Consider the following 17,602-nt stretch of genomic DNA (forward strand, 5'->3'; position numbering starts at 1 on the left):
GTTAGTCTGTAGTCGCAAAAAGACAAGGAGGACTTGTGGCACCTTAGACTAACCAATTTATTTGAGCATAAGCTTGCGTGAGCTACAGTTCACTTCATCGGATGCAGTGTACTTAGAGTGGGGTCAGTGTACTTAAAGGGGAAAAACACATCTCTCTCACACACACACACACACACACACACACACAGGGTGTGTCTCTGTCTCTGCCATGGTGTGTCTCCTGCCACAATTTGTGCTGCCTTGTAGAACATGAGGCTGCATTAACAACATGTTAATACTTGAGGGCTCAGCTGAGTGCTTGTTCATTTAGCAGTAAGGCATTCCCTGGGAAATATCCCACCCTTTTCCACTCTGACTCCACCACCCCAAACAAGCTTCACAATCATCATTGCTGTATACCATATTAAATTGTTTCCTAACCCCCCCCCCCATATTTACATTACTTCTTACGGGGAAATTCGATTCACTTAACATCGTTTTGCTCACAGTAGCATTTTCCAGGAATAGAACTACAAAACTACTTACTGAATGGGGGAGGCAACCTAGTGACAGATGATGTGGAAAAAGCTGAAATACTCAATGCTTTTTTGCCTTGGTCTTCACAGACAAGGTCAGACTGCTGCACTGGGCAACACAGTATGGGGAGGAGGTGAGCAGCCCTCAGTGGTGAAAAAACAGGTTAAGGACTATTTAGAAAAGCTGGACATGCACAAGCCCATGGGTCCAGATCTAATGCATCCAAGGGTGCTGAGGGAGTTGGCTGATGTGATTGCAGAGCCATTGGCCATTATCTTTAAAAATTCGTGGTGACCAGGGGAGGTCCCTGACGATTGGAAAAACGCAAATATAGTGCTCATTTTTAAAAAAAGGAAGAAAGAGAATCCGGGGAACTACAGACCAGTCAGCCTCACTTCAGTCCCCAGCAAAATCATGGAGCAGGTCCTCAAGGAATCCATTTTGAAGCACTTGGAGAGGAAGGTGATCAGGAACAGTCAACATGGATTCATCAAGGGCAAGTCATGCCTGACAAACCTGACTGCCTTCTATGATGAGATAAGTGGCTCTGTGAATATGGGGAAAGTGGTGGATGTGATATATCTTGACTTTAGCAAAGCTTTTGACACAGTCTCCCACGGTATTCTTCCCAGCAAGTTAAAGAAGTTTGGCTTGAATGAATGGACTATAAGGTGGACAGAAAGCTGGCTAGATTGTCGGGCTCAACAGGCAGTGATCAATTGCTCGATGCCTAGTTGGCAGCTGGTATCAAGCGGAGTGCCCCAGGGGTTTGTCCTGGGGCTGGTTTTGTTCAACATCTTAATGATCTGGATGATGGGATGAATTGCATCCTCTGCAAATTTGCAGATGACACTAAACTGGGGGGAGAGGTAGATACGCTGAAGGGTAGGGATGGGGTCCAGAGTGACCTAGACAAATTGAAGGACTGGGCCAAAAGAAATCTGAGGTTCAACAAGGACAAGTGCAGAGTCCTGCACTTAGGACGGAAGAATCCCATGCACTGCTACAGACTAGGGACTGTGTGGCTAGGCAGCAGTTCTGCAGAAAAAGACCTAAGGGTTACAGTGGATGAGAAGCTAGATATGAGTCAACAGTGTGCCCTTGTTGCCAAGAAGGCTAACCGCATTTTGGGCTGTATAAGTAGGAGCATTGCCAGCAGATTGAGGGATGTGATCATTCCCCTCTATTCAGCATTGGTGAGGCCTCATCTGGAGTACTGTCTGGTTTTGGGCCCTACAATACAAGAAGGATGTAGAAAAATTGGAAAGAGTCCAGCGGAGGGCAACAAAAATGATTAGGGGTCTGGAACACATGACTTATGAGGAGAAGCTGAGGGAACTGGGATTATTTAGTCTGCAGAAAAGAAGAATGAGGGGGGATTTGATAGCTGCTTTCAACCCCCTGAAAGGGGGTTCCAAAGAGGATGGATCTAGACTGTTCTCAGTGGTACCAGATGACAGAACAAGGAGTAATGGTCTCAAGTTGCAGTGGGGGAGGTTTAGGTTGGATACTAGGAGGGTGGCGAAACACTTGAATGGGTTACCTAGAGAAGTGGTGGAATCTCCTTCCTTAGAGGTTTTTAAGGTCAGGCTTGACAAATGATTTAGTTGGGGATTGGTCCTACTTTGAGCAGGGGGTTGGACTAGATGACCTCCTGAGGTCCCTTCCAACCCTGATATTCTATGAAGGTGATGGGTGATTACTAGCCACGTCAGGGGGGCAGTAACTCTCTATGTTAGAGGAGCAGTATGTAACTTGTTTGTATCAGGGTATAAAGATGTATCTCAGAGGGAGTGTCTTTGTCTAGCCTAGGGAAGAACAGAGTCATCTTTCACTGAGCTGGTCCATTGTTATGGGCATACATGTATTAGTGGTACGATAGTCTGCAGGATACTAGAACCATGCTTAATTGACAATAAACCTGGCCTTCATACCTTAATGAATCTTGTAGTCATTGGGCAGTTCACTCGAGGTCTGCTGTGCCAATTATCTGCACAGAGCTGGAACAGCACACAGGAAGAACACACACGTGCAGCCAAACATCTAACCACAAGCCCACAGTAGGGTAAAGTTGTGGTGCCCTAGATTGTGCAGGTAACACTGGGACCATAAGCTGTTGAGGTGGGCTCCCCAACCTAGGTCTGATGCATCCGAAACTAGAGACAATGATGGCTGTGGGGCCACAAAGGGTACCCCCATCATTACCAACCTTAGGTCCTTCCACCAGTCCAGGGAAGTGTGGACCAGGGGTGGAATGGTGAGCACTGAATCCAAGTGGTGTCTGTTCATGGCACACACTCATGCTAGCCACATCTGGAGGGGCCTGAGATGCAGCCTTGCATGCCAAACCACATAAATGCATGCAGCCATGTGCCCCAGTAGCTTGAGGCAAACTTGGGCTGTCGTAATTGGGTGGACCATGACTTTGGATACTAGATCCGACAGTCTGAAATCAGGTCTCTGGAAGAAAGGCTCTGGCCTGGGTCAACTCGAGCACTGCCCCCAATAAATTCTATTCTCTGAACTGGGACAAGAGTTGACTTCTGCTCATTCATCAACAGGCTCAGCAACTGGAAGGTGGCTTGGACCATGCTAATGCTATTCCATACGTGAGCTTCTAACTGCCCCTTGATCAGCCAGTCGTCGAGGAATGGGTAGACCTGAACACCTTGCCATCTGAGGAAGGCCGCTACTACTGCCATGAACTTCGTGAAAACCCAGGCGACCGCAGACAGGTTGAATGGGAGAGCAGTGAATTGGTAGTGGCATTGGTTTACAATGAATCTGAGAAATCTTCTGTGGCCACAGATGATAGAAATGTGAAAGTAGGCATCCTTTAAGTCGAAGGAAGAATATGAGTGCCCTGGATCCAGGAAGGGAATGATGAAAGCCAGGGAGACTACGAAGAACCTCCGTTTCTTGAAATATCTGTTGCGGCGACCCAGGTCCAGAATGGGCCGAAGGCCCCTTTTGGCCTTTAGGATTAGGAAATATTGGGAGTAAGCTCCCTTCCCCCTCAAATTTTGAGGAACCTCCTCCACCGCCCCCCTCTGTAAGAGGAACTGCACCTCCTGGGTGAGGAGTTGCTCATGATAAGGGTCCATGCAGAGGGACAGAGATTGGGGTGGGAGGGAGGGGTGGATGAAAACTGAAAGGTGTAGACTATTGTCACTGTACTTAACACCTAATCTATGTTATTCAGGACCACGCTGGGCTGAAGTGGGACAAATGGTCCAAAAATAAAGGGGAGGCAGGATCTGAAGCGAGAACTGCTCTAGGCCCCTTGGGTGCACCTTCAAAAGGGCTGCTTGGGCCCACTGGAGTACCTATGTAACCCCGGCTGGGAGGTTGAGGTGGAGGGGAGCGGTTGATGCCACTTGTAACCTCTCCCTTTCCTTTTATAGGACTCCTGTCTCATAGGTGGAGCCGAGAAACGTGGCAGCTGTTGGGGCCTGAAGTGCTTACAGGAAACCAACAGAGCGTAAAGGCCCAGTGACCTGAGGGTGGCCCTTGAGTTCTTCAGGCCATGGAGTGTTATGTCTGCTCCAAAAATAATGAGGAACCTTCAAAGGGGAGGTCCTGGATGGATTGTTTGGACCTCATGAGGAAGTTCCAAGAACTGGAGCCAAGAGCATCATTTCATGGTGACAGCAGAGGCCATTGTCCTGGCTGCTGTGTTGGCTATATCTATAGCCACCTGGAGAGATGTCCTGGCCACATTCTTACCCTCCTCCAAGAGGGCAGAGAACTCCTGCTTTGAGTCCTGAGGCAGAGAGTCTTTAAACTTGGCTAAGGAGTCTCACAGATTGTAGTTGTATCTCCCCAGTAAGGCTTGCTAGTTAGATATACAGCTGCAAGCTACCCATTGAATAAGCTTTTCCCCCAAACAGGTCCAGTTTTTTCACATCCTTTTGTTTGGGGGCAGCGCTCGTCTGGCCCTTCCTGTCTCTCTCATTGGCTGTCAACACACCAAGCCACCCTGGTGGGGGGTGGGAGTATAGGTACTTGTACCCACTTGCTGGCACATAATATTTCTTTTCTGCCCTCTTTGAGGTGTGGGGTAGAAAAGACTGGGTTTACCACAGGGCCTTAACTGGACCCATTACCAAGGCTGTAATGGGTCAAGGCCACTTTGGAGAGAGCTGCTGCAGCCAGAATGTCAATAAGGTTGTGGGATGATTCCTAAAAATCCTCAGTCTCCAGCCCCAGGGTAGCTGCTATCTGCTTCAGAAGGTCCTGATGGGCCCTGAAGTCATCCTGCGGAAATGAGTTACTTGGCCTCAAGACAGCCTCATCTCAGGAGGAGGAGGATGCTTGCACCAGAGGAAGGACTCTTTCCTCTTCCTCAGTGACATCCATGGTAGCCACATCTTGAACGTTGGAACCAGAGTCGGGGTCCAGTGCCAACAAGGAAAGGGTGATAGCCCACCCTCAGAAACCAACAGGTATGATTGATAGGAGGGAGGACTCGGTACCAAGGGAAACCTCCCAGGGTTCCAGTATGGCCACTGCATAGGCTACTGACCCATTGGCTAAGTGCTGGGGGCGAGACCCGCACCGAGATCTGGCAGCACATAGACTGGGTACTGGTGGTGGCCCTGAGGCTCAACATAGGGTTCCCTTAGCCTCAGAAGAAGAGTTCTCCTTCGGTCACCACGGTGGAGTGGTACCCCTCTCTGTCTCCATTCAGTGCTGGGGGTCTGGGGACCATCAGCTGACTGGAGATGATCACGATAATGGTATCAGGGTCAGCTTGCCCCTAGAAGGTCCTGGGAGGCCTGGTGCTGGAAAGGAGCTCGGAACTCCATGCTACTTCCTGCTCATCAGAGCCAGCAGCTGTCCCATTGGAGTTGGGAGAGAAAGTAAGTTCCTGGCCACTGCAAAGGCCTCTGCGGTCAATGGAACTGTCAGACTGCTGGTGCCACGGTGGCTTCTGGGTGTTGGCGGAGGGTCCGGCACCAGACAAAGTGTTCTGGGCAGATTTGACGATGCCACAATGTGAGCTGCACTCCGCTGCCTTCCCCATGCTTGTCCTTCTTCTGCACTGGTGAGTGCCCTCTGTTGGTGCACTGCTTTTTGTGCTTCAGCACTGGAGATGGTAAACAGTGCGGTACTGAAGAAGTGCTTCACACCAAGGCCAAAGTGCTTGTTGCAGAATTGGAGTGGCTTGGCTCTGAGGCTGGTCTTAGAGTGGTTTCCATTAGCATAGCTTTCAGTCTTATTTCTAAAAAGAAAAGGAGTACTTGTAGCACCTTAGAGACTAACCAATTTATTTGAGCATGAGCTTTCGTGAGCTACAGCTCCCTTCATCGGATGCATAGTATGCATCCGATGGTGCCACAAGTACTCCTTTTCATAGAATATCAGGGTTGGAAGGGACCTCAGGAGGTCATCTAGTCCAACCCCCTGCTCAAAGCAGGACCAATCCCCAATTAAATCATCCCAGCCAGGGCTTTGTCAAGCCTGACCTTAAAAACTTCTAAGGAAGGAGATTCTACCACCTCCCTAGGTAACGCATTCCAGTGTTTCACCACCCTCCTAGTGAAAAAGTTTTGCCTAATATCCAACCTAAACCTCCCCCATTGCAACTTGAGACCATTACTCCTTGTCCTGTCATCTTCTACCACTGAGAATAGTCTAGAACCATCCTCTCTGGAACTACCTCTCAGGTAGTTGAAAGCAGCTATCAAATCCCACCTCATTCTTCTCTTCTGCAGACTAAACAATCCCAGTTCCCTCAGCCTCTCCTCATAAGTCATGTGTTCCAGACCCCTAATCATTTTTGTTGCCCTTCGCTGGATTCTCTCCAATTTTTCCACATCCTTCTTGTAGTGTGGGGCCCAAAACTGGACACAGTACTCCAGATGAGGCCTCACCAATGTCGAATAGAGGGGAACGATCACGTCCCTTGATCTGCTCGCTATGCCCCTACTTATACATCCCAAAATGCCACTGGCCTTCTTGGCAACAAGGGCACACTGACTCATATCCAGCTTCTCGTCCACTGTCACCCCTAGGTCCTTTTCTGCAGAACTGCTGCCTAGCCATTCGGTCCCTAGTCTGTAGCGGTGCATTGGGTTCTTCCTAAGTGCAGGACCCTGCACTTATCCTTATTGAACCTCATCAGGTTTCTTTTGGCCCAATCCTCCAATTTGTCTAGGTCCCTCTGTATCCTATCCCTGCCCTCCAGCGTATCCACCACTCCTCCTAGTTTAGTATCATCCACAAATTTGCGGAGGGTGCAATCCACACCATCCTCCAGATCATTTATGAAGATATTGAACAAAACTGGCCCCAGGACCGACCCCTGGGGCACTCCACTTGACACCGGCTGCCAACTAGACATGGAGCCATTGATCACTACCCGTTGAGCCCGACAATCTAGCCAACTTTCTACCCACCTTATAGTGCATTCATCCAGCCCATACTTCTTTAACTTGCTGACAAGAATACTGTGGGAGACTGTGTCAAAAGCTTTGCTAAAGTCAAGAAACAATACATCCACTGCTTTCCCTTCATCCACAGAACCAGTAATCTCATCATAGAAGGCGATTAGATTAGTCAGGCATGACCTTCCCTTGGTGAATCCATGCTGACTGTTCCTGATCACTTTCCTCTCATGTAAGTGCTTCAGGATTGATTCTCTGAGGACCTGCTCCATGATTTTTCCGGGGACTGAGGTGTGGCTGACTGGCCTGTAGTTCCCAGGATCATCCTTCTTCCCTTTTCTTTTTGCGAATCCAGACTAACACGGCTGTTACTCTGAAACCAGTCTTATTTCTCTCTTTTTTGTGCGGGATCTAAAGTCCCGACAAATGTGGCACATGTCCCTCACGTGAGTTTCTCACAAGCACTTCAGGTGGCTGGAGTTCAGTTTGCTCACCGGCATAGGTTTTCCGCAGAAGGCACAATGTTTGGGGACTGGGGCATGCCCAGCTGCTGGGGTGAAAAAAGTCCCTCAACGATAGCGACTACCTAGTCACACTAACGCTAACTACAATATCTATATAAAACTATACTTAAAACTAAAACTATGAATCAGAATCCAAAAACCACTGGGAAGAAGCTTTGCTGAAGAAAGAGGGGTTGTTTCAGCAACTGAGAGGGTGAGTGGCTGGTGGCACCCCTTATGCCGGCACATAAGCACCAGAGGTGCTAGAGCCAGCCTGACGGATACCATTGAGGGGAAAAAACTCTGGCGATGGCGCACACACACCTAACATGGCATGGACAAGAAGAACCAATCTTTTAATGAAATTTTTGTAAAAATATCCATATTTTCCAGGTCATTAATAAATATTAAGCACTGGCTGTAGAACAGAACCTTGTGGCACCTACTGCCAGCTTTCTGCCATGATGAAAATTTACCATTTATTTCTTTGTATCTCTGCTTCCTGACTGTTAGCCAATCTCTGATCCATTACAGTTCTTTATCTCTCCCCCATGAATACTAAGTTTCCTTAATAGTCCCTGGTGACAGACTTGGATACAGGCTTTTTGAAACTTCTAATAAATTATATCTACCAGTTCTCCTTTAGCCACTGCTGTGGTAGGCATTGCACACTGACCTTTCCATTGTGTCCTTTCAGATTATTAACATTCTCAAAGCTGGTGGTGGAGTAAATATGAATCACATTTCCATTAACTGCAGCGAAAAGATGACCCCCATTACTGAAGGTGCACTGGAGAGAGAGAGAGAAAGCACACACAACTATTACAGAATGTATGATGGAAATGCAGGAAGAAACCCACAACACCCAGTCTCTTACTGAAGTTGCAATACAGTCACCAGTGTTTGAAGGTCTTGCAAGAAGAAACCTCCATGTATGGACATCATTTTTCATGATGCTCCCTCATCTCCTAGGACCCTCTTCTTAGCTACCCCATGGGTCTGATGCCCCTTTCTCCTGCAAATTCCACTTCCACACTGCTTCTCACCTCTCTGGTGACTCCCAGGTCCCAAGCCCCCATTATGCCCTTTTTCACTCAGGATTCCCTCCTCAGATTCTCATATCTCAGCATTCATACTATTGTTCTCCTCTCCCAACTCAACTCCCACATTGTTCCTCACCATGTCAGTCACTCCACTTCCCAAGCTCCCCTGATCCCAGCTTCTGCACTGCTCCTCACCTCTCTGCACCCTCTCACAGTGAAGTCCTTAAAAGTACGGATGTCATCAATTAGCAGGTTCATAAGCCGTAGTTTGTCAGAAAATCCAGCCAAAACGTAAAGGCCAGTGGGATGAAGAGAAACTGCATATGCTTCTTCCTGGTACTCCTTATACAAGTCCAAAGTGCTGCAATAATCACCACAGTCAGTAACAATGCCCAAGTCACACACTTACAAATAGCCAGACAGATGTCTAGCCCTGCCCTGAAAATTGCTGCAAGACCCCTTGTAGAGATTCAGGGTGCTGCGAAACAATCAGCCATGTCAGTGTCACACAGGTGATACAGTCAGCGAACAGGAATTTGGGCACCTGAGACCCACTTGTCTATGGGGAAAGGTGAGGCAGAGCTGGTCAGATTAGTACATTTATAAGTAATTTATAATAGGGATGACCCCTTCTGGTGCTCATGCAGTCATTGGTGTTCTGCTAATATTTTTTAAACAAGGGATCTCACAAAAATTTACTTTTCTGCCTCTGAAAAGTTTCATTAAATTACTTGAAAAAAAATAAGTTAAAAGAACATTTTAAGGTTGCAAATCAAGCAATGAAAAGCCAGAATTGAGATTGCCTGTCCAACCTTAATTTCGCCCTCTTGTGTGTACACATTATGGTACAGTCTTTAATTACATTATCACATACTATTTTTTCCACAGGAAACCTGCCTCATTCAGTGCACAGAATGGATGGCACTCAATGAGCAGTTATTCAATATTTGTTTTCTCCTTTATCAATATGTGCTCCATTCCTTATTTTACTGCACAGTACTCAAACTTTGGTCTGAAGACAGAATTACTGATTTCCTCACTAATTTTTCTATGATGCTCATTATTATAGTATCTGAGTGCTTCGTAAACATTAATCTATGTTCACAAGCCCCTACATTAGATGAGTGGGTATTATTATCCTCATTTTACAGACGGGGAACTGAGACACAGATTATGGTGAAAAGTAATCACTAATTTGAGACGTAAGTACACAAGAATGGCATACTGGATCAGATTAATGGTCCATCTAGCCCAGTATCTCATCTACCGACAATTGCCAGCCCCAGATACTTCAGAAAAAGTGAACAGAACAAGGCAATTTATCAAGTGATCCATCCCCTGCTATCCGGTCCCAGCATCTGGCTGTCAGAAGTTTAGGGACACTCAAAGCATGGGACTGCATCCCTGACCGTTGCAGCTGATGCCCATTGACGGATTTGTCCTCCTTGAACTTATCCAATTCTTTTTTGAACCCTGTTTTAATTTTGGCCTTCACAACGTTCCCTGGCAATGAGTTCTACAGATTGACTGTGTGTTGTGTGAAGAAGTGTTTCCTTATGCCTGTTTTAAACCTGCTACCTATTAATTTCATCAAGTGACCCCTGGTTTTGTGTTATGTGAAGGGGCAAATAACACTTCCCTATTCACTTTCTCCACACCAGTCAAGTTTTTATAGACCTCTAATCATATCCCCCTTTAGTCATCTTTTTTCTAAAATGAACAGTCCCAGTCTTTTTAATCTCTCCTCATATGGAAGCTGTTCCATACTCCTAATAATTTTTGTTGTCCTTCTCTGTACCTTTTTCAATTCTAATTTATCTTTTTTGAGATGGGGCAACTAGAACTACACACAGTATTCAAGTTGTGGATGTACTCGGGATTTACATAGAGGCTGTCATAAATATAAAGGGAAGGATAACCACCTTTCTGTATACAGTGCTATAAAATCCCTCCTGGCCAGAGGCAACATCATGTTACCTGTAAAGGGTTAAGAAGCTTAGCTAACGGGGCTGGCACCTGACCCAAAGGACCAATAAGGGGACAAGAAACTTTCAAATCTTGGGGGTGGGAGGCTTTTGTTTGTGTTCTTTGTTTACGTGGTGGTTCTCTCTTGGGACTGAGAGAGGCCAGACAGAAATCCATTTTCTCCAACCCATCCTAATCCAAGTCTCCAATATTGCAACCAGTATAGGTAAACCAGGCAAGGCGGATTAGTTTATCTTTTGTTTTACGTGAATTTTCCCTGTGTTAAGAGTGCGGTTTATTCCTGTTTTCTGTAACTTTAAGGGTTTTGCCCAGAGGGGGATCCTCTGTGTTTTGCATCTGAATACCCTGTAAAGTATTTTCCATCCTGATTTTACAGAGATGATTTTTACCTTTCTTTGTTTTAATAAAATCCTTCTTTTAAGAAGCTGACTGATTTTTCCATTGTTCCAAGATCCAGGGGTTTGGATCTTTGATGATTTTGTACCCAATTGGTTAGGATATTATTCTCAAGCCTCCCCAGAAAGGGGGTGTGTAGGGCTTGGGGGGATATTTTGGGGGGGAAGATGTCTCCAAGTGGTCTCTTTCCCTGTTCTTTGCTTAAAATGCTTGGTGGTGGCAGCATACTGTTCAAGGACAAGGCAAAGTTTGTACCTTGGGGAAGTTTTTAACCTAAGCTGGTAAGAATAAGCTTAGGGGGTCTTTCATGTGGGTCCCCACATCTGTACCCTAGAGTTCAGAGTGGGGAAGGAACCTTGACAGAGGCATTATATTTTCTGTTTCATTATCTATTTCTTTCCTAATGGTTCCTAACATTCTGTTGACTTCTGCCCATTATCCCCAAGTTTGACTTCTTCTGTGTCTGTCCCAGTCCTGTCTCTATCCCACTGTTGGCTCCTCATATCATCCCACTCTCCTCATCTAGCCAGTCCCAGTCTCTACTCCTAAGGCTTCAGATCCCAGTTCAAGTCCTCTTCTTAGTAGCCCGTCCCAGTCCTCCACCCTATCCCATCTGGTTCCTTGTTCCCAGTTTCCTTGCCCAGTCAACCCCAGTTCCCTCCCCACCACCACAATCTGTCTCTCTCCCCACCCAGCTCCAGCCTCTCCCTCTACCCCCACAACATTCCCTGTCCCCTCTGGCTCCCAGGCTTCCCATCCAGTCTCAGTGTCCTCACTTCCCCTACCTACTTTTCTCAGTCTCTTTGCCCAGACAAAAAACGGTTACTTACTTTCTCCTAACTTGTTTTTCGAGATGTTTTGCTAATGTCCATTCCAATTAGGTGTGTGTGCGCTGCGTGCACAGCAGTCAGAAAGTTTTTCCCTTAACAGTATTCATCAGGTCAGCTCAGGTGCCCCCTGGGGTCATGCCTTTATGGCGCCCTGCCGACCCACTGTCCCCTCAGTTCCCTCTTGCTGGCTGCTCCGACAGAGGCATAGGAGGGTGGGTATTGGAATGGACATGAACACAACACATCTCGAAGAGCAACAGTTATGAGAAGGTAAGTAACTGATTTTTCTTCGAGTGCTTGTTCATGTAAATTCCAATTAGGTGATTACCAAGCCCAAGTTTTGGAGGCGAAGTTGGAGCTCAAAGGTTCCCTGACTGTAGCACTGTTCTACCAAAGGCTGCATCATCTCTGGCCTGCTGGGCAATAGCGTAATGCGAGGTAAAGGTATGTACTGATGACCACGTCGCAGCTCTGCAGATTTCCTGCATCGGCATATGGGCCAGGAACGCCGCTGATGAAACCTGCACCCTCGTGGAGCGCACTGTAAGCGGAGTGGCAGATACCTTCGCCAGGTCATAGCATGCCTGGATGCAGGACGTGATCTAATGAGATCCTTTGGGAAGAGACTGGAAGCCCCTTCATTCTGTCTGTTACTGCAACAAACAGCTGAATGGATTTCCAGAACGGTTTTGTTCATCAATGTAGAAGGCTAACGCCTGGCGAACATCCAACGAGTGAAGTTTTTGCTCCCTGGTGCTTGAGTGTGGCTTAGGATAGAAAACTGGGAGAAAGATGTCCTGGTTAATGTGGAACTGGGAGACAACCTTAGGGAGGAAAAAGCCGGATGAGGTCCGAGCTGAACCTTGTTCTAAAAGAACACTTTATGGAGGCTCAGAAGTTAGTGCCTTGAGCTCTGACACTCCCCTGGCCGATGTTATTGCTACCAGGAATGCTACCTTGTGAAACAGCAAGGAACATGTCGCCAGCAGTTCAAAGGGTGGCTCCATCAGGCTGGAAAGGACCAGGTTATGGTTCCAGGCTGGAACCGGCTGTTGTATGTGAGGGTAGAGTCTGTCGAGACCCTTTAGCAAATGACTCACCATCAGGTTGGCAATGACTGACTGTCCCTGCATGCCTGGATGGAAGGCCAAGATAGTGGCCAGGTGGACCTTTACTGATGACAGGGTAAGCCCTTGCTGTTTGAGGTGGAGAAGGTAATTCAATATGACAGGTATGGATTCTAGAGTTGGAGACAGAAGGTATTAAGAAGACCAAATTGAGAATCTCTTCCATTTGACCAGGTAGGTAGCCCTAGTGGAAGGTTTCCTACTACCAAGGGGGACTTGTCTGACTGGGTCCGAACAGGCGAGCTCCATCAGATTCAGCCACGGAGCTTCCATGCCATGAGGTGCAGCAATTCGAGGTTTGGGTGCTGGAGATGGCTGTGATCCTGAGTTATCAAGTCTAGGAAGAATAAGATGATGATTGGGGCTTCCACGGACATTTCCAGAAGAGAGGTGTACCAGTGCTGATGGGGCCAGGCTGGCGCTATCTATATCATCGAGGCCTCATCCTTCCAAACCTTGAGGAGCACTTTGTGAACAAGAGCTTTGGGAGGAAACGAGTACAAGAGGTGTCCCTTCCGGGGAAGGAGGAACGTGTCGCCGATGGAGCCTGGGCTCTGATTCAGCAAGGAGAAAAACTGCTGGCACTTCCTGTTGCGTCGCGTGGAGAACAAGTCTATCTGGGGAAACCCCAACTGTTGGAAGATAGTGTTTGAGACATCCAGGCATAGGGACCGCTTGTGGCCATGAAAGGATCTGCTGAGATAATCAACCAACTTGTTCTGTACTCCAGGGAGGTACGATGCCTTCAGGTGTATCGAGGGAGCTATGCAAAAGTCCCACAGTCTGTTGGCTTCCTGGCACATGAGAGAGCAGTGTGAATGCCCTTGTCTGTTTATATAAAACATCGCAGTTGTATTGTCCATCATGACCAATATACACTTTCCTTTTAGATGAACTTGGAATGTTTGGCATGCTAGATGGACTGCTCTCAGATCCCTGACATTGATGTGAAGGGAGAGCTCCACCTGAGACCAGAAGCCCTGTGTCCTGAGGTCTCCCAAGTGTGCACCCCTCCCCAACGCTGATGCGTCCGTCACTAGTGAGAGGGCTGGCTGTGGTCTGGCGAAGGGAACCCCTGCACACACCGCCTGTGGGTTGAGCCATCACAGGAGGGAGTTGAGGTCAGGATGAGGATCTTGTCTAGACTGTCCCAAACCGGTTGATACACCAAGGCCAGCCACACCTAAAGAGGTCAGAGTCTCAACCTGGCGTGCTGTACTACATAGGTACAAGTGGCCATGTGTCCCAGAAGCTTTACGCAATTCCTTGCAGTGGTGGTAGGGAACTGCCTGAGGCTTAGAATGATGTTGCCCAGAGACCAGAATTGTGATTCTGGGAGGTACGCCCTGGTCTGTGTAGAGTCCAATATCGCCCCTTTAAACTCTATCCGCTGCACGGGGAATAAGGTTGACTTTTGTACTTTCAGAAGCTCAGTTGTGCCTCCACTTGTGCCCTGGAGAGGCCCTTGATTAGCAGGGTCATCGAGGTCCATAAACACTTGCACACGACGCTTGCATAGGAACACAACCACAAATGCCATGCACTTGGTAAGCACTCAAGGAACTGCTGACAGGCTGAATGGGAGGACTGTGAACTGGTAATGATCGTGGTTCAATCACAAACCTGAGGTACCTTCTGTGGGATGGTATGATTGAAATATGAAAGTAAACATCCTTCAAATTGAGGGCGGCATACCAGTCCCCTGGATCCAAGGAAGGGATAATGGAGGCCAGAGACACCATGTGGAATGTCAGTTTCTTCATGAACTTATAGATTCATGAACTTGTTGAGATGTCGCAGGTCTAGGATGGGCCTGAGGCCGCCTTTGGCTTTCGGTATTAGGAAATACTGGGAATAGAAGCCCTGGCTCCTCAGCTCCTGAGAAACCTCTTCCACTGCCCCCAGCATTAGGAGCGAGTGCACGTCCTGTGCGAGGAGTTGCTCATGAGAATGGGGATGGAAGGGCAGAAGGGCAGAGAACTGAAGGAAGTAACCCCTTTCTACAATGCAGAGTACCCAGAAATCCGATGTAATATGGGCCCACGCAGGATAGGGGACTTTTGGCTCAAGAAGGTAAGGCAGGATGGATCCAGTGTCCGGACTGGTGCATTGCCCCCCTGGCGCATCTTCAAAAGTCCTGCTTCTGGCCAGAGGACTGCTTTGTCTGACCAGAGCCCTGGCCTGATGAAGGGTGACACCCCTTTCTATTATTTCTATTCCACCTACAGGAGAAGCCTTGCCTATTTTGCAGCTGGTAAAAATGCGGTGGGGGCTGTGGCTTAAAGTGTTTCCTTTGATTAGCTGAAGTACAGAGGCCAAGGGACTTGAGAGTGGCCCTTGAGTCCTTCAGGCTATGAAGCTGGGAATCTGTTTCCTTGGAAAACAGGGCTGAACCCTCAAAGGGGATATCTTGTGTTGTCTGCTGCACGTTGTAAGGAAGTCCAGAGACCTGCAGCCAGGAGCTCCTTCTCATGGCTATCCCAGAGGCCATAGTGCAGGATGGCGAGTCAGCCACATCAAGGGCTGCCAGCAGCGAAGCACAGGCAACCAGTTTCCCTTCCTCCATGAGCGAGGAAAACTCCACCCTAGAGTCCTCTGATAACAGCTCTCCGAACTTGGCCATAGCTCCACAGGTGTTGTAGTTGTACCTGCTGAGGATGGCCTGGTGGTTAGATATATAGAGCTAGAGCCACCCTAGTCAAATAAATTTTCCTCCCAAAGAGGTCCAATTTTTTTGCTTCCCAATTTTTTGAGAACAGGCCCTGGAAGCTTTGGCGCTCCCTCTCATTCACTGCGGCCACCACTAGGGAGTCTGGCAGGGGGTAGGTATAGAGATCTCGTAGCCTCTAGAGGGAACAAAGTATTTCCACTTATTTCTCTTTGCTGTTGGTGGCAAAAAAGCAGGGGTCTGCCAGAGAGTTATAGTGGTGTCACTAATTGTTTTAATAAGTGGCAGAGCGACGCAGAAGGGGCCCAAAGGGCTGACCATGTCAACCATAGAGTACAATGTCTCCACCACCTCCTCAGTCTGGATTGCCCAGTTCTGTGCTACCTTCCTGAGAAGTTGTTGGAGCACTCTGCTGTTCTCCAGGGCACAGGACGTCAACATTCTGGCCACCGCCTCATCAGGCGAAGACGAGGACGAGGCCCTAGCTACAAGTGGGTCCTGTTCCCTGGCCTCAGTGCTGAGGCGATCTTGGGTGCTCTGTGTTCCGATGCAGCCCCAGGTGCTGGAGTTGGCGCAGTCGATGCTGACTATGTCGGTGCTGGCATAGTTGATGTGGATGCTAGTATTGGAGTTGGTGGTGTCAGTGCCAAGTGCGTCGATGCCAGGTGTGTCGGTGCCGGTGCTGGTTGGGTCGGCGCTGGTGCGGTAAGACCCTGGTCACACTGGGATAGCGGAGGAGCAAAGGTGGCTGATGCCATGGAAGCCAACCCCAAGTAGGACTGTCAAGGCTGCTTCCCCACTCTGGCACTTCGAGTGCAGAAGGCAGGCACCTGCAAGGACTCTAAAAATTAATATTTGTCACTCCAGGCTTGTATTAAACTCCCAAGTTTACAGCTTTTCTCTGACCTTGGATTGGTAGATGCTGCCACCACCCAAGTGCAAAACCCCTTTGAAAACCCAGGAAGGCGCACTTGGGAATTCCTTCCTGTGGGGTACTCTCAAGCCCTTTCACCCCCACCCTCTGGGGAAGAGCTGAGAAAGAAAAGAAAAGAAAAAGAAAATCAGCTGCTGCCACCAGCTAATTAAATATGTGCACAAACCTCTTAAGGCACAAAAATCCAATTCTTAAATTTTATTAAAAAAAAAAAGAAGAAAATACATCTGGGAACTTAGGCTTAGGGCCCCTAGGGATAGTGGTAAACCACTTGAACTAGCGGTTCCTTCCCCTGGGCTACTTCCCTCTCCTGCCCTTCAGCTTGTGGAGCTTCCTGCTCTCCCTCTGCACAAACCAGGTGTCCCTTACCTAGGGTCTTGGTCTTCTTAGCCCACCGCAGCACTTCTCCAAACTGCTCTCTACTCCAGCATCAATCCACTGTGCTTCAACTCCTCCAAACTGCTCTCTGCTCCAACACCAAACCATTCTGCTTCAACTCCTCCTCTTGTCTGATTGAAGCAGCAGGCTTTTATCAGGTGACTGGCTTCAGGTGCTCTAATTGGCTTCAGGTGCTTTAATTAATCTATAGCAAACTTTCTTCCCTATATAGGGAATAAGGCTCCTTTCTAACACTCTCCTGCTGCCCTCTGGCCATGCTGTATTACACCATAAAGAAATAAAAGGGATAAACCTAATCACATCTTTCTAGACATTTCCTGATCTACTTACATATCTGGGGTTTTAGATGAGTAGTTTCTAGGTATGATACTGATGATTTTTCATACCTGGCCCAAGCTTCTCACAGCATAACTGCTCCCTGTCTGCCTCTCCCTGAGAACAACAACAGACAGACAAAAGGGGAGTCTTGTTTCAATTTTAAAAAGTTCTGGCCTTCCCATTGGCTCTTTTGGCCTGGTGCCCACTCACTTCCTTTTACCTATGCATAGCAGTGAGACTTTTTAACCCTTTACATGTAGAGCAATTAGAGAACAGCTACTAAGAGGGATTTTATGGCTGGCTGGGTGTCCATAAAAGGGAGCTACCCCTACCCCCACCCCCTTTCATTTATTACAAGCACTGTTGGCTCTGGCCCTGGCGGAAAGCCCAGGGGGTCCAAGAAGGCCACTGAGCAGGGGACTGCTACTGACTCAGCCACTGTGCCGGCTGAAGGTGGTGTCTCCACCTGTCCGATATGGAGCTCCTGCTTTTC

General features: G+C 48.0%; 1 protein-coding gene across 8 annotated transcripts in view; it reads right to left on the reverse strand.

Annotated features, from left to right (window-relative positions):
• The window catches only part of CFAP57 (cilia and flagella associated protein 57), a 152,169-nt gene that overhangs the window by 92,514 nt on the left and 42,053 nt on the right, over positions 1–17,602 (reverse strand). For all 8 annotated transcript variants that reach the window (XR_012640624.1, XM_074961961.1, XM_074961957.1 and 5 more), the window contains 2 exons: positions 8,647–8,812; positions 8,085–8,198 (listed from right to left, as the gene is read on the reverse strand). Coding sequence is in view for 7 of the 8 variants with exons in the window: in XM_074961961.1 (XP_074818062.1) it covers positions 8,085–8,198; positions 8,647–8,812 (280 nt within the window). In the remaining variant the exon portion in view is untranslated. The remainder of the gene's footprint in view (positions 1–8,084; positions 8,199–8,646; positions 8,813–17,602) is intronic.

The sequence above is a fragment of the Natator depressus genome, chromosome 8, assembly GCF_965152275.1.
Source record: "Natator depressus isolate rNatDep1 chromosome 8, rNatDep2.hap1, whole genome shotgun sequence".
In the NCBI taxonomy this organism is placed as follows: domain Eukaryota; kingdom Metazoa; phylum Chordata; order Testudines; family Cheloniidae; genus Natator; species Natator depressus.